The sequence below is a fragment of the Octodon degus genome, unplaced genomic scaffold (assembly GCF_000260255.1).
Source record: "Octodon degus isolate 3935 unplaced genomic scaffold, OctDeg1.0 scaffold00335, whole genome shotgun sequence".
Taxonomy (NCBI): domain Eukaryota; kingdom Metazoa; phylum Chordata; class Mammalia; order Rodentia; family Octodontidae; genus Octodon; species Octodon degus.
Genome location: NW_004524911.1, coordinates 1,056,811 through 1,080,717, shown reverse-complemented (window position 1 = coordinate 1,080,717; position 23,907 = coordinate 1,056,811). Strand labels below are relative to the sequence as shown.

The following is a 23,907-nucleotide window of genomic DNA, read 5'->3' as shown; positions in this document are numbered from 1 at the left end:
TGACCTATCAGTAAGCATTAATACAGATGGGAACATCTGTAGGAAATTCAGATTGTTCTTTTTGAAGAAAATTAATGTTAGACATACCATCTTGCCTTCACACTCATCTATATCCCTACTCCATCATTCATTCAAAGTTTCAGACAGGATCTCACTTAGTTCCCCAGCTAAGAATCAAACTTGGCAATCCTCCCATAATGCTTGGATTTAAAGGCATGTGCCACTACGACTGGGCTGGATGTCTTAACATTATATCCTGAGTCGCTATATACTGTTAAATACTTGTGTACACCTGCGCACAAGACCTTAAGCACTACCTTAACACTGTCCTTTCCTTTTTCAAGAGCTGGGGTGGAAAGGAGAATGGATTTGGACTTGCAGAATGTTGCAGAGACTTGCATATGATAGTAAGTAACTCCTTGGGATATGGCTGTCTTTGCCTGAGCAGTATTAAGTCTTACTTTGTAATGCATATATAGTACATAAAGTTGTTATTTCACATAACTTTTCAGGAAACAGATCGAGCAGCAGACCTTAGGAAGCAGTTTGTCAGTACATGAGCTGTCAATGTGCCGATGATACAGATTCTCAGAGACAACAATATATGTTCATATCCAGGTCTTGAGTAGTGAGTTATTGCTAAAACTATTATGCTTTTTTTTTCACATTTACCCCTTATATTTCACCTATGGTCAAGTCATGAATTCAGGTCATACTCTCCTATATGCTGTATTGCTGTGGAGCTACAGGACCCAACTGGTTGTTTGACAATTCTGTCACCAGTTTGTCATGTTTAGCACAAAGGGGTGATAGAATTAAGTAAACTTATCTTACCACATCTTTTCTCCCATAAAAATCACTCATTTCTGATCTCAGAAATTATAAATTAGAGCAGGTTCCTTTTCTATCTTAGCTAGTATACTTTTTTTTGGTGTTTTTGTTTGTGGTACGTTAATGTTAATTTAAAAGTACTCAATTTGGAATTCTGAAAACATAAGTTCAGTAGGTTCTGAACCTCCTTATACATGTCAATATTATACTTTACTCCTTGGCAGAACTCTTAATTTTAGACTAAATGAGATTTGCCTGATGTCTCTTACCTGTTTTGAGTCATAGACTATGTTAAGAAATCATGCATCCTAGGCTGGAAATGTAGCTCAGTTGTGATAGGGCTTGTCTAGCAAGGTCTAGATTTGATCACCAGACCTGAAAAGGAAGGACTTAAGTTACACATTATTAGTTTGGCTTGTGAAATAAGGAAAATTATCTGCACTTCTAAAAGGAAGTAATATATACACATAGAGTTCAAAGAGTATAAAGGGATATACACTGATAACGTCTTCATTCTCAGAGGCAACTGATGCTAGTAGTTTCTTTCAAGGAGACATTTTAGTATCATGGTCTTAATTTTGTTTGTCTTACTGCTTTTCTAGTGTTAAAACAAGGTATGTTTTCAGTGTCTAGTTTATATTGCCTTATAACATACCTGCACAGAAAAGCAGGTATTATGAGACATTGTATAAAATGGTATAGGAGAAAATAAACTCAAACATCAAGGTATTTCAGAAGGCTAATGATAGACACTAAGTTTTCCATAAAAATTTCCTTTTCCATTCTTCAGCTGGTACATAAACCTGGGTATTAGTTCTCCATCCTTTATTGGATTCTTAGTCATTATTGCTTGGCAGACTCACTGCTCTTCCTGCCCTTCAGAGTAGCTACTGTCAAAATTAGTTTTGAAAGAAAGGCTTATTTGATAACTTGAAACTTTGAGCTTTGGGCTCCATCCTGATTCTGTTTTGCACAAGTCTCATTTCACGTGAGCCCTGCTTTAAGACAGGTGTTAAAGGCACTATGAGTCCTCAATACATTCCTCATTCTGGTACAACAGTTCTTTTGTCATAGTGGCCAAGGACCAAGAGAACAGTTGATGATGTTTGCCTTGTCTAAAATTACTTGATGCTCAGTGTCTGTTTCTTTGATATGCTTTATACACAGAAATACCCACCCAGTGCAACTACACTACATTTTGAATTCTATGCAGACCCTGGGGCTGAAGTCAAAGTCGAGAAAAGGGTGAGTGTTATTCAGTAAAGTCTACAATCTATTGTAATTGCGACTGACTTGTATTGAACCTCCTCAATTTTGTTTGTTTTAATTTTTCTTTAAATTTTATGTATTTGGTACAGGTTCTCACTACTCAGCTAGGACTCATAGTTATCCTCATGTTTCAGCCTGCCTAGTGGTAGGATTATAGGCGTGCACCACCACTCCCAGTCTTGGTCGCTGGCATGGCATGTGGTACCAGGGATTGAACCCAGGCCCTTGCACTTGCCTAGGCAGGCACTTAGACCACTGAGCTTTCTCCACGGTCCCTCCTTAGTTTTAAGTAAAGGCTTGTTTTTGGTTACATTGGTGACTTCCAAAGCTATATCTAGCAGTTTCTCCAGAATAATTGCTGATTATATGTCTTCTTCTGATAGAATTGTATCTTATGTTGAGGCCTACCATAAAGTAGGACTCCATTTATGGGACACTGGTATCTGGTGTTTCTTCCTTCCCCCTCACGATCTCATTTTAGAATTCCAACATAGAGTTTAATGATCTTATGTAGCAATAACTCAGGTTACTTAACCCAGTCTGCAGAAGTCCTAAAATAATGTTGCATATAGGTTCCTGCCTAAATTACTAGTTTTTATATATATAATTTCATCAAATTTTTTAGTGAACAACAATCAACTTGTTGAAATGACACTTGGCAAAGTACTGTTCAGGGTTGGTTTTTTTTTTTTTTAATACCAGGGATAGAACCCAGGACTTTGAGCTTGCCAGGCAGGTGCTTATACTATTGAGCTGTTTCCCTGGCCCTCAGGGTATATTGTTAAATGCTTAAAAAATAGTCTTTCTGGATTAATGCTAGATTAAATCTACTAGATTAATGCTTATAAACTGTAGTGCATAATCAGAGGGAAGCCATTTTCTTGACTTCACTTTATTGTGATGACTGATCCTATGGAGATAAATCATTCAGAGGTTTAAAAAAGAACAAAGAAAAACATGAAAGGTACCTGTCTACATGCAATAGTTAATGATACAAGTTTCCAAAAAGCTTTCCTTGAATATCCTTTAAGTAAAATGAGTATATTAAGGGACTTTAAAATTACCTTGATTTTTTTTTTCTTTTAAGATTGTTCAGTGAGTTGTGAACCCAGGCTGAGATACTGGTTTTCAGATGGCTCTTATATAGCCTATAGTAGGGGAATCTAGGGTGTTCATTGACTCCTAACTGCTCTAATCATTTTCATTTCAGACACCTAGTAATACACTACATTATATTCATATAGAACAACTTGACAAGGTAAGAGAAATCTTTTGACAATTGACTAGTTACATAATGTTTGGTGATATTTTGTTCTGAACTGTATTTTTTTCCTAATACAGATTTCAGAAAGCCCTTCTGAAATCATGGAATCTCTTACCAAAATGTACAACATTCCTAAGGATAAACAGGTATGATGTGTCTGAAAAATAACACTTTAATCATTTGTCTGTTTACAGCTTTTTTCTTTTTTTCAGTAATTTGGGTATTCAAGAGAAAACTTTTCTGCTCATTTTAGCAGTGATCAGATTTAACATCCTACTTACTGATTACGAACCAGTTTCTGTCTGTCGGTTATAGTACTAGTGTTTGGCTTACCTTTGACTATTAAACTTTCAAGAGTCCCTCTTTTGTAACTTTCATTTTTTAAATGTATTTAGTGCAGGGTCTACAGGTTTTCACTACGTAGATCAGACTCACAGTGATTCACCTGGTTTCAGCTTCCCAAGCACTAGGATTACAGATGCATGCCACCACGCCCAGTTTCAATCGACATCTCTGCGTGCCCTGGCGTTTGGGCCGGCACGGCACACTGGGAATCAAACCCTGGCCGCTGAGCTCTGCCTAAGCAGGTGCTTTAGTCTGCTGAGCTATCTGTGTAACTTCCATTTTGGTAGCAAACCTCAGAAAGAATGTTACCTCCCCTGGGTTTGCTTCTTACAAATAGTAATAGTAAACTATTTTAGCATGGAGCACTAAAGGTAAGTATTAGCTCCAGAAAGAATACTCAGTTTTCTAGTTATTTCCTAATATGGGTCTTGTCTTTGTACAGATGCTGTTATTTACACACATACGGCTGGCCCATGGCTTTTCTAATCACAGGAAGCGATTGCAAGCTGTTCAGGCCAGACTGCATGCAATATCTATATTAGGTAAGAGAAGAACACTATAATTAACAGATATTAATTATGTTGAAAGAACTTATCTTCCTTTGAATTTCATACATTTTTGTTGCTGTGAAGGTTAGGGTAGTTACCATGGTGGAAACTAAAATTGTTTGTATTCCCAGTTTTCACTAGTCATTAGTTATTTATTCTCAATCTCATAACTACTGTACCAAAAAAATGTTATGTTCCCCCTTGACATGTCATCAGATTAGTCACAGTTTTTTTTTAAATAATGTGCATATAGTCATTTACCAGTGTCTTCTACCATTTCTGTTGTTATTTTGTCTTACTGCTCTCCCATCCTTCAGGAGTTTAAATTTTATTAAAGTCCAAAAATACTGAGTAGTCAATATTGCACACTTAAGTTTCACTGGGTAGAGAGTAGAAAGCAGTTTTGGTATCAGTTCTCTGATTCTACATATTACATATTAACCACACCTTTACCATCTCAGTTTTAGTTTCCTTATGTCTGGACAAAACTTACAGTGATCTAAGGGTTAAAAGAAAACCTATATAGCAGGCTAACACATAGAAGGTATAGAATAGAAAGCTGCTACCATTACTATTTTAATTATGTTGTTCTCATGTATCTGTGATACCAGGAACTGAACCCAGGGCTTCCATATTCAGCAACATTTTTTTAAATTTTAATTTTGGGACAAGGTCTTACTAAGAGCTAGGGCTGGGCTAAAGCTTGTGATCCTACTGCCTCAGACTCTGAGAGTTCTGGCATTATAGGGGCCACCATTTTTGCCTTTGTCTGCTTCTTTTTAACTGTGCTGCTTACCATTGTATTCCTTCTCGGTTATGGGTTTTATTTTCTGTTTTGTTTGTTTTGTTTTGTTTTGTTTGTGATGGGCTCTCTCCCTATATAGTTCAGGCTGCCTCTGAACTTACTGTGTAGCCCAAGCTCACCTTGAACTTGTAGCACTCCTCCTGCCTCAACCTCCCAGTGTTGAGATCTAACATATTAGTCTCACATGTTATTACATATAAATGTTTACTGAGAGTATAAGTTCATGTGCTCACATCTCATTTTGTTAGCTTCAGGGGACTATGTCTGGTATTAACTCAATATGGAAATCACAAAAGTAGATTATTTACATTCTAGCTGAGCATGGTGGCACACGGCTATAAATCTAGCACCCTAGGAAGCTGTCGAAAGAAGATTGTAAATTCCTGCTTATCCTGGGCAACTTAGTGGCTTAGTCAGAACCTGTCTCAAAATAAAAAAGGATCCAGCAGAAAAGTGTAAGAATGAAGTATAAGAATTAAAGCCATGCTGTTATGTTGAGCTGGTGGGGACTCAGCTCAACAATTTCTAACTTTGCCAATCAAGCAGAAGACCCAATACTCTTTATGGACTACTGGACTATTTTGGGTTATTTTTCTGATTTCACACACCTATACAATTTAAATGATGGAACTAAACAAAAAAAGGGATGCAGATGAAGGACCCTTTCATATCTGTGTATTCAAAATGGTTAGGATAGATATATAGCTACATTCTTTTAATTCAGTAAATAGAGGGATTTGTTCTAATAGTGTTTGTAAATAGGATATCATGTGTGCATCTTGTACAACAAGTAACTTAGGAAGACAGTATGCAATGTGTTAATTATTGGAACTGTCCTACCAATTAAATTTGGAACTGTCTCATTGCTATTTGTTTCTCAATAAAATTATGAAAAAATAAATAAGCTATATCAATTTTTAAAAAATAATAATAAAAAGGGAGCTGCAAATGTAGCTTAATGCAAAGACCCTGGGTTCAATCTTTAGAACTAAAAGGACTATTTGCATTCTTAAATTTTACTACAATTAAAAGAACTACTTACAAGTTCAGTCTGAGAAGTCCATAAAATCTCTTTAGATTGTTTATAGTGTAAGTGTATGTCTAAGGAGTAGGAAAATTATATAAATAGCAATGCCACAAAAAATGAAGTTTCATTCTCTCTTCATGCTTTTGTCTTCTAAAATTCTTGAGCAAGACCAGTGGTACTTTAATAGGAGAATCTGAGTTGGATTGTTATTGAGAGCTTACACTGTATTTGAATTCAGTGGTTCTGTCATCCTATGCTGCTTGAAAGGGAATCGTTTCCTAGACCCTATGGATGGTAAAGTTTCTCTGGGGCAGTGTGTTGCCCACAGCCTTCTTACCTAAAGTGTTTGTTTCTCCTTTTGTAGTGTATTCCAATGCCCTGCAGGAATCTGCAAACAGTATCTTGTATAATGGCTTAATAGAGGAGCTGGTAGATGTCCTTCAGATAACAGATAAGCAGCTTATGGTAAGTATGAGTAATTTTCTCCACATACCAAGCTGATACCTGTTTGTCCTTTTGCTTTTCCTAGGGAGTTAAAACCACAAAATGGAAACTTAAAATGTGAAGTCTCAATACAGTATTTTCAGTGTCACTCCTAACAGACCTCTGCTTCCCCAGGCAGTTAACAGCAAAACAACTTAAATTTTGTGTTTGAAATATTAGCACCTTGATTTAGCTACCTATGTACCTTGATACATTTTGTGTTTACCTTATTCTCACAGGAGATTAAAGCTGCTTCTTTAAGAACATTAACATCAATTGTCCATTTGGAGAGGACTCCCAAACTGAGCAGTATTATTGACTGTACTGGAACTGCCTCCTACCATGGTTTTTTGCCTGTACTTGTACGGAACTGTATTCAGGCCATGATTGGTAAGTATTAATGACAATTTTCTCAGGTAGGAAGAGCATCCTGCCCTTGTGTTGTTGTTTTTAGTTAGGTTTGTGTGTGTGTGTGTCTTTTTGTGTTGGGGGGGCTTGTTGTCTTTGTTATCATTCCAGTTTATCATCAACTTTTGAGTTTACTTTCTCTCCCTATTGCAATCTCTATTGCAGATCCCTCTATGGATCCATACCCTCACCAGTTTGCCACTGCTCTCTTTTCTTTTTTATACCATCTGGCCAGCTATGATGCTGGTGGTGAAGCCTTGGTCTCCTGTGGAATGATGGAAGCCTTACTGAAGGTGCTCTACTGGGTTTTTATTTTAACCATACATTTATGGGGAAGTGAGAGTACATAATTGCAAGTTTGAAATGTTACACAGTGACTACAGATAAAGTAAGAAAAGTCACTTAGAAACAGTTATGTTTTAAAATTTTTCTACTTTGGCCCTCCTATTAATTCATTATCAGCTTCTAAAAGTAGCTATTATGATTATGGTTTGTCCAGTACAATGTGACAGGAGGCACTGTGTGTAGTTCAAGGTATGTGTTAGCATGATTTTAGGTATGAACCCCCCTTGGGAAAAGTAAGACCTTGAAATCCTAGACTTACCACTTAAAAAGCAGAAAACCATCAAACACTTTTACTCTCCTATATTGTGCTTACTCATTGGGGCCCAAGCTGCATGTTTGCAAAGGAATAGTTTTTAAAGCTTTGTATTTCAGTTAATTGTTTTTGCCTTGCTTTCTGTCTTTGATAGGTCATAAAGTTTCTTGGTGATGAACAGGACCAGATAACATTTGTCACCAGAGCCGTCAGAGTCGTTGACCTCATCACCAACCTGGACATGGCAGCTTTTCAGTCCCATAGTGGACTTTCTATCTTCATTTATAGACTTGAGGTATTACTATCAAAGGAGCGCTTTATTTTGTTTTATTTTGACAGTATTGGGAATTGAACCCTGGACTTTTCACACCAAGGTATATCCTTGACCTTTCTTTACTGTTTTGTCTTAAGAAAGGGTCTCAGTTAGTCACTAAGTTACCCAGATTGGGCTCAAACTTGGAATCGTCCTGCCTCAGCCTTCCAAAGTGCAGGAATTACAAAATACACACCACCATGTCCAATTACTTACACACGTTTTTATACTCTTCCTCACTGAGAGCTGAACTTAGGAACTGCCCTAAAATCCTTCTTCTTGGTTGGGGAGATGGCTCAGTGGAATAAACGCTTCCCTGGCAAGCACAAGGGCCTGAGTTCAATTCCTGGTTCTGCCCCCCCCAAAAAAAAATTTTAAAAAAAACCCTCTTCTTTTTCCTGAAACCAATTTTGTAATCCATCTGCAGTGTTCTTCCATTATAATTCTAGTCCTTTAAATACATGGAGGATTTTCTTACTATTTTTGTCTTGATCATAGCATGAAGTAGATTTGTGCCGGAAAGAATGCCCATTTGTGATCAAGCCAAAGATCCAGAGACCTAGTACTACTCAAGAAGGAGAAGAAATGGAAACTGATATGGATGGTAATTAACAGTTATTTTTCAATATTTGTGCTTAGGATTTTCCTCTTGGTATTTCCTAACTTGTAACTCTTTCTCATTAATTATTAAGTACACAACTCACTTGAAAATGTATTCTCTGCAACCAAGTTTTATTGTACATAAGTGAGTTTGAAAGTTGTTTGTCACAATGAAAATCAGGAAAGGAAGGTCCAAGTTCTTAGGTCTACAGCTGTGAAGTAAAACATGATAAACCAACAATAGGCCTCTGTTGTCACTGATGCTCATCTGTTCTATTTCTTCACTTAATAATTCATGTTTGGTTCATTTTCCTATCATTTCTACTAAAAACGTAAGCTCTGGTTTTAGTCTTTTCACTGCTACATCATGTCATAAATTCTAAGTTTCATATGTGCTGGGTAAAGACATGGATGTAGGCTCAAAAACAGAACTTTTAAAACTATCTGGCTCTTTTGAGAAGGAAGAAGAAAGGTGAAAAACTTCGTAATGAATAATTTGTAAATTACAAAATCAGAAAGAGGGCTAGATATTTTTGCTATTCAACTCCCTTGTACATCTTTTTTAAATGTCCCCAATCCTTGCTTGAGTCATATTTCATAAGACTACCAAAAAGACAAACTTTCCAAAACAGGATTCTTGTCTAAGTGACCTATGATGTCATTACCCATCTTATTCTGATAATGAAGGTATTAAAATGCTTTTATTTTTGACAGTAAATATTAAGGTTGCTATTGTATTTTTTTCTGATATTCTCTTTCAATAGTTATCGTTGCATATTGCTTTTCTAGATACTCCTTTGCCCAGTTTCTTGTCTGATGTAAGCAATCTGGTATCATGTTGGATTCTAGATTATGTAGGATTCTAGAGTGCTAAGTGTGACATTTACTGACTAGTTTGTTATAAATGACTGTTTAAAGGTTCACCATTCATTATAGATCAGCTTTTATCACAATTTAGTAAGTAATGCTTGCTAAAAGCTTCAGACGCTATTTAAGGTAGTTGATTCAGTAAGTTTGCAGTGGAGCCCAAGAAATCCGTGTTTATTTAACCAATTCAGGTCATTGTGATGTCATCTTCGTTTCAGTGTTCAATTAGGTTATACAATTGATGTTTACATTCTAGATGTACAAAGGAACATGCATGTATATATCTTTGTATGTATAAAAGAACATTTGAAGAAATTGTTTCAAAATACAAATGTGGCTTATCACTAAGGGAATTTTTTACTTTGCTTTATACATTGTGAGAAATGTTTATCTATTGATTCAGGTGTACATGAAAAAGGTAACCTACTATCTAACAATATTAATACCCGTTAAGTGTGATTCTTTTCAAATTTTATGTTCTTGGGCCAGGGAGACAGCTCAGTGGCATAAGCACCTGCCTGGCAATCACAAGGTCCCATGTTCGAGCCCTGGTACCGGGAAGAAGAAAAACAAATCCAGCTCAAATCTTATGTTCATATACATAAATCATTCTGCAGAGCATGATAATTTGATCACAAATGTACTGTTTGACTTGCATTGTTCTTTGAAAGTATTTTAGACAACCTTTCCTGGAACTATATACTTGGTGGTTATGTTTTCATGACTTTTTATTGTTATGCCTTAAAAAGTTCTACTTATAAGTTGGTGAAATAGCTCAGCAGACTAAGCACCGGCTTAGGCAAGTGCAGGTACTGGGGTTGGAGCCCCAGGACCACATGAGACACCAGCCCTACCCTAGGCATGGCCACCAAGACTGGGTGTGGTGACACACTCTTGTGATCCCAGCACTAGGGAAGCTGAAAACAGGAGGATCATTATGAGTCTGAGCTGCATAGTGAGACACTGTACCAAATGCAGTTTTTTAAAAAGGAGAGCAAATGGTTTACCAAAAGCAGAGTTGTATTTACTTCTCGCTACTGACCATTATTATATGAAATTGCATGCTTAATATCACCACTCATGCTAAGTGAGAAATACTATAAAACTTCACAGGATTTTTTTCAATCCATGTATTTCAGAAAACAAGTAATATTAAATACACCTATTTGTGATAAATTTGCATTTTTATTTTGACATTCAGTATTCTCAAAAAAAATTTTTTTAAAATAGTCTTACTATGTAGTACAGGCTGGCTGAACTCACATGATAACCCAGGCTGGCCTCCAGTTCATAGTGATCCTCCTGCCTCAGCTTCCCAAGTGCTAGAATTTAGGCATGTACCCCATGCCCAGCTTATTTTACCATTCATAAAACCTTAGTGGAAAAAATTTGCTCAGATGTTTTTTTATGGTACCCTTTTTTCAAATTTCTTTTCTTTCTCATACTTTGTGCTTCAGTTGCAGATGTGACTATGGAAAGCAGTCCAGGCTCATCCATATCTTTGGAGCACCGGCTGGATGTTGAATTAAGGGCATCAAGTTCCAACAGCAGCAATAGCATCTCTGGCCCTGGACCTGGACCTGGACCTGGACCTGGACCTGGACCTGGACCTGGACCTGGACCTCGTCCTGGTGTGTGGATACATGGATAAGTAATGTTTCAGTGACTGACTTATTAGAGTGGTGAAGAACAGCTGTAGGAAGAGCTTGAGTGATACATTTGTGCAGTTTAACTTCCTGAGACTATACATGTCACTTCACCTTTATGATGTTCCATTGTTTTATATTAGAGTGTCTTAACATTTTATAGTTTTCTCCCTTTTTATAGTTTTCTAACAGTTGATATATGAATACTAATTATCAACATCATCCATTTTGAAGGCAAATGATCCAAAATAGGTGGTTCAGAAAGTTTGAATATTTTTATTTTTTAATTTTATTTAGTACTAGTCTTATGCCATCCTTGGTGATTTAGTTTTCCAGTAGATCTCATTTTAAAAGTCTGCTAGTTTTGCTATAATTGGTAATAGGTCTCAAATAATACTTTTATGTGCCTGCTCATTGTAGTTTAATGATAAACTCAGGATAATTCTCTTGACTTTGTACCTTGCCAGGAGTTCAGTGTATTCCACAACGAGCAGCACTTCTCAAATCCATGTTGAATTTCCTCAAGAAGGCCATTCAAGATCCTGCTTTCTCAGATGGCATACGACATGGTATTTGATTCTAGGTTCTTTTTTTTAAAGATATTTATCTGCTCATAGTTTGTCCTTTCATATGCTATTCTCATATCTATTCTTACTTCACAAGACCAGCTTAGGAAATGTGAAGCCATTTTGGTTAGCTTTTAGTTGCTTGCTATCACTTTTCCTAGACCTCTCAGAGTTAATATTTTAGTAATTATTTGCATGTGGACAGTTTTATCCACCTTTCCACAAATTCTTTCCTGTGACTTCTCTGCCCCTTACCTTACTCCCTGTGTCTTCTCCTTTTGGCCTTCTATTAGAAAATATAATTGTATCAAAGAGTAGTAAAATAAGAGGAGGTGACAAATAGAAGCCATTAGACGGGAATCAACACAGGCTTTGTATACCTTTATTTAACTCTTTGCTTTATTGTCTCCCATCCATGTATTACTCCCAGACTGACCACATTCTTCTTAATGTTTACTTTTCTCTTAGTTATGGATGGCTCTCTGCCTACCTCCCTGAAGCATATCATCAGTAATGCAGAATATTATGGCCCATCCCTCTTCCTCTTAGGTAAGCAGAATTGATAGTTGGCTTACAGCAAGCTAAAATAACCTGGTTGAGCGCTCTATATTTTATGTATTTGTGGGATTTTACAACCCATATTAGGTCACTGTGGGGTAATACGTCGTACTTACTGGTGGTTACAAAATGGTTTTCATTTCAAGTATCTATTGAAGTATCAATAGAAATTTCACACTTTTAAAAGCTATTGTATTTTGAATCATTTGTATTAAAAAGTTACATTGTACATTTGGGCTATATATGTTAGGTTTCAAATGTGCTTAGGTAGTTTTAAATGTTTTTTTTTAATTTTTTATTTATTTGTGTTTGTGTGTGTGGCCAGCTCAGCCCACCAGGGGGCAGGGCGGGCTGGCTTGTGGTGCTGGGGGATTGAACTGCGGTCCCTGTGCTTTGCTGAACTTGTTCTAAGTAGGTGCTTTAGACCACTGAGCCATCTCACCAGCCCAGTAGTTATAAATATTAAGTCCATATTGTGTGTATGAGAAATCAGTGGTTGTAGTTCCATTCTTGAATTCAATCCACATTCAATAGGCAATTCCTTTAAGGTACAGTATATTGCACAATGGTATATAAAATACTATTTTATACCATGGAAAATAAAAATTATGGAAACTTCAGTTATTTGCAAAAATGTCTGCATTTTGACATTAGCATTGCTCTAAGTATTTATGTTATTGGAACTTGATTTTTAACTATAGTGGTCCCTCAATTATCACAGAGGTTACGATTCAGACACTCCCTGATAAGTGAAAAGCAGCCAAGTAGTGATGTTATATATTTTTTATTATTTATATTTTAAGGCTTTATAAACCTTTCCCACACTCTTATAAAAACCTTTTCTACACTTCTAAATACACTTCTAGGGCTGGGGAGATGGTTCGGTGGTCTAAGCGCCTGCCTAGCAAGCGCAAGAATCCGAGTTTGAACCTGACACCGCATGCCATGCCAGCCCAGTTGCCTGAGACAGGAGGATCACGAGTCTGAACTGTGTAGCGAGACCCTGTATCAAATAAAAAAAATTTTAAAACACTTCTAATGTTCTTAACCATTTTCTAAACTCATAACCTATGCAATTTTAGTAACATGTATGGTATGGTATGGTATGGTATGGTATGGTATGGTATGGTATGGTATTTATTCATTCGCTAAAGAAATATATACCGTAAACTGTATTTTATTTTGATTTAATATTCTTTCAGTGTTAGAATTAACATTTTTTATATATTTTATATGATGCAATTTTTTTAGGCAAAAAACATTAAAGACATAAATGCTATTCATATAAATACATATACAGTACTGCATACTACCACAAAATCCCATGATATAGCAAAAGATTCCTAATAAATAATTTAAATTAATATTTTTTTAAAACATGCAAAACAGCGAGTCTATGAAAGTTAAACTGCAAAATAGCGAGGAACTACCATAATAGGGATTTATTTAGTGCCATCCTTTTTCTGAACAATGTGCTAAATAAGCTTCTAGAGTTTTCTCTCAGAATGTAAAGAAATTTATTGTAAGGAAAACTTCCTTATACTAGTAGCTGGCATTCTGTATGAATATATTTGAAGTGTCTACAGAGAATACCTTTGGCTACTATAACTTAAATACTTCTCTGACTCCTTGCTGAAGCAGTTCTAAGATTTTTGTTATGAACCTTATATTATTTGACCTTGCAAAGTTCACTTGTTTTGATTTTTTTTAATATTCTATTCTTTGCATGTACAAGTAGACAATTTTATTCTTTTAGCCTTTTTGTCTCTTACTTTCTCATTATTGGAACAAAATACGTGGCACCCAGAAGTTAAGTTTGTAGACGTTTCAACTCATAGTCAACCGGCTCTACGGCAGAGGGTAGCATGTTAACAGAGAAACAGTTCATATCATTGCAGATAGGCAGCAAACCTGAGCTCAAAGAAAGAAGTGAAATTCACAACTTTTCTAGGTCATACCCATAGTAACTTACCTCTTTCTGCCAACCTTCATCACCCAACATCAAACCCATTCATAAACCCATCAATGGCTTGATCCATTGATGATTGTCATACACCTGTCTTATAAAATCCTCACCTGTCAGTGTGTGAAGCTTTGGAAAGAAATCTTAGATATAAGCCATAATATTTTCTTATTGCATTGGCAAAGAATTCTGACATATATTGAATATAGGTGGGAAGAATGGGCCTCTTTGGTTTGTCACTATGAATATAGCAGGAAAATATTAGAAATTTCACCAGTAAGTATGAGGTTAGCAGAAATTTTATGTTGATTTTATTTTTCCTTATCAGGTTAATAGAGTTCTTTAGTATTAGAACAATTCCATTAGGACTTGGAACCTCTCCAAAAGATTTATATGTGTAGGTAGAGAAGTCTGTAGTCAGGTACATGGAAGATGGCATTCCGTGTGAGAAAGTCCTGAAAGGTGAATGCACGGTGGTGGTGGTTTTTATTTTTTTATAGGAGGAGTTTGAGAAGGAGGCAGAAAAAGGACAAATGTACTGTGGGGTGGGGATGGAATTCACATGAGTCCTATTAGAATAATTCAAGGAATGAAGACAGAGATATCAAGTGAGATTTAAAGGATTAAATCAAACAACATTGTAGGTCCGCATTTCTTTCCTGAGATGTTACTTAATTCATATTTAATATTTGAATTAGCACAGATGTCCTCTAAATGAACTTGTACTTGAAAAAAAGCAAAATTGGAACTCCAAAAGAATTAGACTGATAATTGTCATTTTAGCTCCTTAAATGATAGGGTACAGTCTTTTACCCCAGGCAGGAAGTGGCCAGGAAAAGGAATCAATGAGGTTCAAGAATCTCCTTGAATATTTTATTAATATAATGGGCTATTTTACTTGTTGTCTTACTTGTTTAACTGCTTTGACTGCCTTTTCTCTATTACTGATCCTTGCTGAGTAGGAGGTCCCTTTAATGTACAAACTCTACCTTGAGATGCTGGTAGATAGTTGGGTACCAGTCTGTCATCAGTTATCATAGCAACTAAATGGCTTTGCTGAGGCTTGAGATACTTGGTTTATGTGGTGTGCCAGAGATTATGACATTGTCTTAGTGTAGCCTCTATGATTTGAGTTTGTGTTACAGAACTGAAGATACCTAAACATGTGCCCATTCTTCCACAGATGGTGATGATGACCAATATAAAAAGATGGCATAGTGTTCTGTTATCTGGCAACACTTAACGAAACACCTAGGCTTTCTAGTTGCATGTAAAGTGTTCTTGTTTCTGAATGCACATAGTAACCAGGTCAACTTGGATAAGTTCAAAGGAAAGAAGATAGTTACAAATAGAATATGTATCCGTGCTTAGTAGGAGTTGTGACATAGGAATTTCTAATTGGCATATTTATATAAGGATAGATATTGTCAACAGCAGAATATCACTATATATGTACACCAGTTGGTGGAGGAGGCTGAATAGCACTGAGTCCATAAAGGAGAAATTAATGAGGAATGACAGGTCACAGTGACATGCAATAATTTATGCTAAAACCCACCAAATAGAATTTGTAATTCCTATCCCCCATACCCCAAACTCTAACCCTTTTACTCTACTTTGATACTTATCTTTATCCCCTTTGCTGTGTCTTCTTTAACTTCCCCAGTTGGCCTTTTTCCTTTGTTCAGGTCTGCATGCTCTGTTTTTATCCTAGCTGATGTTAGTGCCATCATGTTTATTATTAATGGCCTCACCAGCAAGATTGATAGGTAATCAATATAAGTTTTGAAGACCTCTAAGGAGGTAAGACTCAGTTGTATAAGTTGTTGCCTAGGATAGGGCATCTGTTAACATTGATGGAGGTTTAGGACTCAGGTGACGTTCTTTGTTACTGTTGCATACATATCTTGGGCAGGTTTTGAAGAAAGTACACGTGGATTTTGTTTATGAAATAGTAGCATCAAAAATGTGAGCTGCCAAAGAAGGGGAAATCAGCAGTTGGCACTGTGGACTCAAGAAGAGTGATCTGGAGTAGTGTCTTAGTTACTTTCTCATTGCTGTGATAAAATATCCAACATTCACAAGTTAAAGGATGAGACGGGAACCAGGGAGATAGCTCAGTAGAATAAGCACTTGCCTTGCCTGGCAAGCACAAGGGCCTGAGTTCAATCCCTGATTCCACCAAAAAAAAGGATGAGAGGCTTATTTTGGCTCCTAGTTTGTAAATGATTCTGTCCATAGTTAACTATTTACAAGGCAGGGCAGCATGTCAGAGGTTTTAGTCCATAGTTTTTTGGCTTCAAGGCAGGACAGCAGAGGCTTGTCGTGACGTGCAAACAGGATAGAAATATACCTTTTACAGGCCACACTCCCAGATACCCACTGCTTCCTACCAGGCTTTGCCTGCCAGTATCACAGCCAGCAATATTGGTAAACTGATCCACTGGACTCTGCTGTTCCATCCTGTATACTGATATGCTCAACTTGCCCATCATCAAGTCACCTTACACAATCCCCTTCTTTGAACACATGAGGCTGCAGGGTTTGGGGTAAGCCCAAATAGATAAAAACTGCAACAGGCTCTTAAAATAAAAAGTTTGTAAAGAAGGTGAAGTCATCATGTAGATGGATAGGAATACTTGTCTAGCTTTAAAATCTTGGTGCAAAGATTTATAATTTTGATAAGTTATTAAAACAGTGAATGAAGATCCTTATCTCTTTGCCTATAAGAGTAATAGAGCAGTGTCTTATAGGGAAAATTTAGAAATACATTATCACAGAATGGGCCAAAAAGAGCCTAAGAAATTTGATACTGAGCAGGAATACAGGAATCTCAGGCTTAGGCCTTGAACCAAATGAGGAAAGGCAAACAAAGAAGAGCCAGAATATTCCATAGTGGCATTTTCAAGCCTGTGGTATCTATACTTTGTCATATTGGAGGTGGGTTTTATTGTGACAGTCAGGAAAATTGCCATCCTTTAGTGGCTGGCCATTCAGTGTCTCTGTAATAAGATTGATCCAGAACATCAGATATTGTACTTTAAAATGCTGGTACTATGAAACTACTTAAGATCCACCTTTTTTCTTTAGAAAAACCATTTTTAGGTGTAGAACCAGACATCACCAAAATTCGTATTTCCTGGGAAGAGGAAGTTGTGTTTATCAAGCCTTTAATACCATTGTATTAGGATGGATTTTGTTAAAGACTTGTTTTATGATATACAAAAGTTAGGGAGAGTGACAGCCCTGATTTCTGTCTTTTTATTTGCTTTAGTGAGACAGAGTTTTGCAATGTACTGCAGACTGCCCTTGCATTTGATTATGTGGCCCAGGTTGCCTGACTCATAGTTATTCTCCTGTCTTAGCCTCCCTAATGCTGGGGGTATAGGTGTGAGCCACTATGCATAGGAGCCCGGATTTCTCTTGGATAATTCTTTTCTTTTTTCCGGAACCGGGGATTGAACTCACGCCCTTGCGCTTGCCAGGGAAGCACTTATTCTACTGAGCCATCTCCCCGCCCCCCATTGGATAATTCTTAAGATGTTAACACTTTTTTGTCAGAATTGGTGGATATTTCTCCATTGTATTCGATTTATATATATTGTAAATGATGCATGTTGTCAAGGCAGTACTTGTTCTTCTTGTAGAGAATTTGCTTTTTTTTCCTCTGGAAAATTATCTATGATATTTTCTCTTTACCTTTGGCACAAATTTTTATTAGGATATATTTAGTCATACTTTTTGTTTTTCCCACATAATCAAACTTGGTTAGGGCTTTTTGAAAATCTGAATTTTTTTTTAACATGTTCTCCTCTAGAAACACTATTGTATATGGAATAGACTTGCTATACTTAACATTTTTCCTTATTTTAAATAATATGTAAAATATTTTAAAAGAATATAATATATTTTAAAAGAATATAAGCCAAGCAGGGTGGTAGCTACCTGCAATCCCAGTACTCAGGGAGGCTGAGGGAAGAAAAATGCCACTAGTTTGATACTAATGTGAGCATAAGTTCAAAGTCAGCTGGACTATGTAGTAAGATCATATGTCAAAAAAAAATCAGAATATAGTGTTCACATTGAGTGGTGGTGTGACAGTATTGAAAGTTTTAATAATAAATTTTATTTCTTAGTCCTCTCTATTAGTGCAATACTAATCTCAGTTAAGCGCTTAACTTGTAGAATTTCATACATTTGTACAAATGTAAGTAAATAGAAAAGTGTTTCACATACTAAAGAAGAACCCAAAAACAGATTTAGACAAAGCCAACCCAAGAATCCCAAAGGCCACCGTTGGTCCACATTTTATGTGCCCTTGGGATAGTGAGATCAACTCAAGGGGAAATCCTCTTGTTTCTTTTTGGTCTTAGGAATCAGCATTAAAAAGTTTGGTTTTATATAATGTGTGGATATTACATGTATGTACCTGCTCTGTCTGGATCTTTGGTGTTAGTGGTCTGTGTTGTACATTTCAAGCCAGTCAGATGAATATATATTTTAATGACTTTTACAGTGCTGCTAGTAGTTTAAAATTACTGAATAACCTCTTTATGACAACATCCTTCATAATTTTACATCTGCTTTAACTCATCAAGCCTACATCTTTGATATTTTTTCCAGCTTCAGTAGTCAGAAAAAAGTGTATTCATTTATTTATGAAATTGAGGAACTTGCACTTCCTGGGCAGGTGCTGTGCTGCTGATCTATATTCTTGGCCCAAGAATGTGTATTTAGATTTACCAGTTTCATGGTACAGGACAAATTTATGTACATAGTAGTACTTGTATGTAGTATAGTACTATGCAGCCATTCCAAAATGTGTTGCATTGACTGAGAAAAATGTCTACATTACCATTGAAAACAAATTATATAACCTTACTGATTTAAAAATAATACCTATAGAAATCTTGAAGGGTAAATCACTAAATTCTTAATAGTGATGAATCTCTGATGAGTGGTATTAGGAATTTTCTTACTAAACACACGAGTTTAAATTGTTACACATTGAGTAAGGCTTTTGGTGTGTCACTTTTAATTCCTATTAGGAATCTCTCAGTTCCACATTTTTTCTCATCGTTCTAGCTACTGAAGTGGTGACTGTGTTTGTATTTCAAGAACCATCATTGCTCTCCTCACTCCAGGACAATGGGTTAACGGATGTCATGCTACATGCACTGCTTATCAAAGATGTGAGTCCTGTTTGCTGTTCTGTAAAGAGTACACTGTGTATATATCCCTCTGAGACACACATACTTGAAGGCAGTGTTACTGCTTGAAAATCCTAACCACAAATCCCTTCACTATATAGTGTTGAATCTAATTGGGAAGTGGTTATGAAACTCCCTATTTCTCTCTGTGATGGAGCCCTGGCTAGATGTTTCTAACATCTATACCTGAACTTTTATGATACATTTAGGCTCAGTTGTCTTTTCTCTTTAGGTGCCTGCTACCCGTGAAGTCCTTGGCTCCCTCCCAAATGTATTTAGTGCTCTCTGCCTCAATGCCCGGGGTCTTCAGTCTTTTGTACAATGTCAGCCATTTGAACGTCTCTTCAAAGTTCTTCTGTCTCCAGATTACCTCCCAGCCATGCGGAGGAGGAGGAGTTCTGATCCCCTTGGTGAGTTGGTAGGATTTTTTATAGTAGAAAGTTGGTCATTGAACAAGGAAGTCCTTTATTGCTTGCACATTGTTTTTGTATCTAGGTAGTGCTAAACTTAATAGAGCTTGTCTCCATACACTCTTATTATAGAAAGATTATATTCTTAACTATCCCCATGCTTCTGAACAGTTTAATACTGTCATTTTGCTGGTGAGAAACAGATATTAGGAAGCCACAGTGTATTTATTTCTAAGTCCATCGTGTAGTTTACAAAAATGACATGGGGTCCAAGGTATTTATCCTGGTGATATGGTTTTCTAATATTTATGTTTACAGGGTCTATAGGGTCTCACTACACAGATCAGACTCATAGTAATCCTCCTGTTTCCAGCCTTGTCCCAAGCACTGGGATTACAGGCACACGCCACCAAGCCCAGTGTTAATCACCATCTTAGTGCGCCCCGGAGGTAGACCTGGCACAGCACATATCCATGTTTCTTTAAGATAGTCACAGATGAATAGACTTGCTTTTCTTTGTATTTGCAATCAAATCATTGAGGAGCTAGAAAGTAGAGTTCCAGAAGAGTTTCATTTTTTTAAATTTTTTACTCTGGAGGCTGAGGTAGGAAGATCTTTTCAAGTCCAAGAGTTTGAGGCAATCCTGAGTAACAGATTTTCAAAATAGAAGGAAAAATTGTGCTTTGGGCTTTCTGCCAACACTATAACACTTTATTCACTATTGTTATTTACTGAAGTAGTTGGAGGGTTATTAATAGTTACAGTCCTTTCTCTCATTAGCTTTATTACTCTATAATGTTGGCTCAGATCTTTGCTTGGCATTGTGGCCCATTCTTGCAATCCCATAATTTGGGAGGTGAGAGTGAAGATGATTGTCACAATTTCCAGGCCAGCCTGGTCTAGAAGGTGAGACCCTCTTACACACACACACACACACACACACACACACACACACACACACACCCTCAGATCTGGAGATATTTCCAGGATAGAGTACAACACATGGTTACTTTAAAATATGTTTAATAGGCTGATGCCATCCTCTTCCCCGGTGATTTTGTGGATGGTAGCAGATGTAATGAATTCATTTATTACAGCCTGGCATTAGAAAATAACCAACTTAGCTTTTTCCATGTTAGGGTTAAACAAAATAGATACAAGCTGTTATTTTTTTTCTTTGTAATGGTTCATTGTTTGTTTCAAGGGGATACTGCATCCAACCTGGGGAGTGCTGTCGATGAGCTTATGAGACATCAGCCCACCCTCAAGACAGATGCAACAACTGCCATCATAAAGGTAGGACATAGAAGGATGTGACCGTCGTATTGAGAGAATGGTAAAGAGATTGATTTGAAGGGCCAGCCAAATAGCTGAACAAATTAAAGTGCCTGCATGTAGGGCCGGGGGTTCCATCCCTGGGCCTGCTGTGCCAGCTCCGCCCCCACCCCCAGGGCATGCTGAGATGGCAATTGAGACTGGGTGTGGTGGTGAACACCTGTAATCCCAGCTCTTGGGAGGCTGTAAACAGGTGGATCACTCTGAGTCTGATCTAGTAGTGAGACCCTGAACACCCTGTAGACCCTTCCCTAAAACTACAAAAAAAAAATGAAAAATGTTAAAAAGTTTCGCTTACTTTGTAAAATAGAGTTAATGACTAGCCTAGGAATAATACATATTACATATTTTTAATCAAATACATTGCACATAGAAAATGCAAAACTTTTAGTTGTCCTTTCTAATACTAATAAGTGATTTTCTTCTTTGTGTGTTTCAGTTACTTGAAGAAATCTGTAATCTTGGAAGGGATCCTAAATATATCTGTCAGAAGCCATCGATTCAAAAAGCTGATGGCACTGCCACTGCTCCTCCTCCAAGGTCTAATCATGCTGCAGAAGAAGCCTCTAGTGAGGATGAGGAAGAGGAGGAAGTACAGGCTATGCAGAGCTTCAATTCTACCCAGCAGACTGAAACTGAGCCTAATCAGCAGTAAGTGCTTGAAGAAAATTTCTAGCCTTGTTAGGCATGTTGTTTGTTACCTAATTCTTAGTGTCACTTTTTCCCATCTCTGTATTAGGGGTGGAAACCTGGGCAGTTTGCATGCTAGGCATGCACTCTATATGTTTTCTGCCCTCTATTCCCTTAACATGACTTTCATCACTAAAAAATAGGCCAGAGAGATGGCTCAGTAGAGTAAGCACTTGCCTGGCAAGCGCAAGGGCCTGAGTTCAATCCCCGGTTCTGCACCCCCCCCCCAATCATCACTAAAAAGTGAGTTATATTTATTAGATCATTTTATTCATTCTAACTCTAAGAATATATAGGCTTTTTCTTTCTTTGGCTCTGAAATCATGCTTTGGTATTTAGTTGAATTGGTTGCCTTAGAAAGCTGTGTTTGAAAAGCTGTTTACATTGTTAAGCATTGTGCAGACGGCGTGCTTTCTCTTCATTGATTTGATATTGTACATCATTACTTGATTTACATACATGTGAAACAAATTTGGACATTTGATCTCTTGTTTTCTAAGAAGTCCTTAAAACTTCTGAACATTCATTTTGCATAACTAGCTTTTATTTAATTTTTATCTGTTCATTCCAGGTAAAACTTGAGGCTTTGGAATGACTTGTTACCAGGCATAGTAGTTTTTTTCTTTTTTCTTATTTCTATTTATTTCAGTTCTGTTCTACAGAATTAACTCTGTCGATGCAAGATGGTTTTAACGTTGTAGGCTGGAAGTGAATAGCCTAGACAAGCTCTTTAAACTAATGGGATTTACATGCTACAGATGAAGTATATACTATAGCACAGTGATGGCAAACCTTTTAGAAATGAGTGCCCAAACTGCAACCCAAAACCCATTCATTTATCACAAAGTGCAGTTAAACCTGAATGCTTAAAATTGTAGTATAGAAAAAAAAAACCTCATACTTTTAACATACTCTTTTTATTTTGTCTTAAAGGCAAAGAAACCATACATGTCCCATAAGTTTGAGATCACTGCTGTAGCTGGTAATTCTTAAATACCTTTATGTCAGAAAATAGCAAAGGATTTCTATCAAGAATATATAAAGAACTAAAAAAAACTCGGGCCCCAAACTTCAAAGACTCAATCCAAAAGTGGGCCTGAGATGAATACACATTTTTCAGAGGAAGAAATACAAATGGCAAATTAAATACATGAAAGGATGCTCCTCAGCACTGGTCATTTGAGAAATACAAATTGAAACAACACTCAGATTCCATCTCACCCCAGAAAGAATGGCTATCATAAAGAAATCAACTAATAAATGCTTCAGGGGCTGTGGGAGAAAAGGAACCCTTCTCCACTGTTTATGGGAGAATAGACTGGTACAACCACTGCATTAATGAGGAGATTACTCAAAAAACTAGGATTGTAAGTCCCATTCAACCTAGCTATTTCCCTTCTGGGTATTTTCGTAGAAGAAATAAAAACATCGTACCACAGTGATATATGTACACTCCTGTTTATAGCAGCACCATTTCTCATAGCTAAATCTTGCAAACAATCCAAGCACTCCTCTGTGGAGCAGTGGGTAAAAAACATGTAGTATTTTTATACAATGGAGTATTACTCAGCCATAAGGAAAGATAAACTTGAGGCTTTTACAGGTTAGTGGATGCAACTAGAGGGTATAATTATAAAGTGAAATAAATCAGACCCACATATGTAAACATAGTATTGTCTCCCTAGTGTAAGAACCTGAAAGAGTAAAATCTGAAAGGTACAATAGATACAGTCAAACAGAAAGAGACTGAACATAAGGAATAAATAATTGAGATGAGGGAAAAGAGGAAAAATAGAAAGGGGTGAAAACCATGTACGTATATATACACAGGATAGCAGAGATGATTGTACTGATGACTTGACTTTGTTTTTTCAAAGGTAGTTAATGTTGAAAATTTTTACTTTGAACAACTATATGCTAATATCTGTAATACGAGGGATTTCATTGAGGACAGCAATGTGCAATATAATAACCACTGTTGAATACCTTTTATCTTGTTATTTTAAATGTGTATTGTCTCTAATGTCTTGCTTATTATTTTTATACTCTTGAAAATTTAAAATAAAATGGACAAGAAAAAACTAAGATTGATCAATCTTGCATGCATATATTTGGTAATCTGAGCAATAAATTTGATAACAATATGTAATATAACATATGTTCTTTGTATT

General features: G+C 36.7%; 1 protein-coding gene across 11 annotated transcripts in view; it reads left to right on the top strand.

Annotated features, from left to right (window-relative positions):
• The window catches only part of Huwe1 (HECT, UBA and WWE domain containing 1, E3 ubiquitin protein ligase), a 170,138-nt gene that overhangs the window by 66,106 nt on the left and 80,125 nt on the right, over positions 1-23,907 (top strand). For all 11 annotated transcript variants that reach the window (XM_023708167.1, XM_023708162.1, XM_023708166.1 and 8 more), the window contains 17 exons: positions 345-407; positions 1,999-2,076; positions 3,311-3,358; positions 3,442-3,510; positions 4,152-4,251; positions 6,454-6,554; positions 6,812-6,962; positions 7,146-7,273; positions 7,733-7,873; positions 8,390-8,495; positions 10,816-10,989; positions 11,472-11,573; positions 12,039-12,119; positions 19,177-19,283; positions 19,534-19,711; positions 20,916-21,007; positions 21,486-21,697. In XM_023708167.1, the coding sequence (XP_023563935.1) occupies positions 345-407; positions 1,999-2,076; positions 3,311-3,358; positions 3,442-3,510; positions 4,152-4,251; positions 6,454-6,554; positions 6,812-6,962; positions 7,146-7,273; positions 7,733-7,873; positions 8,390-8,495; positions 10,816-10,989; positions 11,472-11,573; positions 12,039-12,119; positions 19,177-19,283; positions 19,534-19,711; positions 20,916-21,007; positions 21,486-21,697 (1,931 nt within the window). The remainder of the gene's footprint in view (positions 1-344; positions 408-1,998; positions 2,077-3,310; positions 3,359-3,441; positions 3,511-4,151; positions 4,252-6,453; positions 6,555-6,811; positions 6,963-7,145; positions 7,274-7,732; positions 7,874-8,389; positions 8,496-10,815; positions 10,990-11,471; positions 11,574-12,038; positions 12,120-19,176; positions 19,284-19,533; positions 19,712-20,915; positions 21,008-21,485; positions 21,698-23,907) is intronic.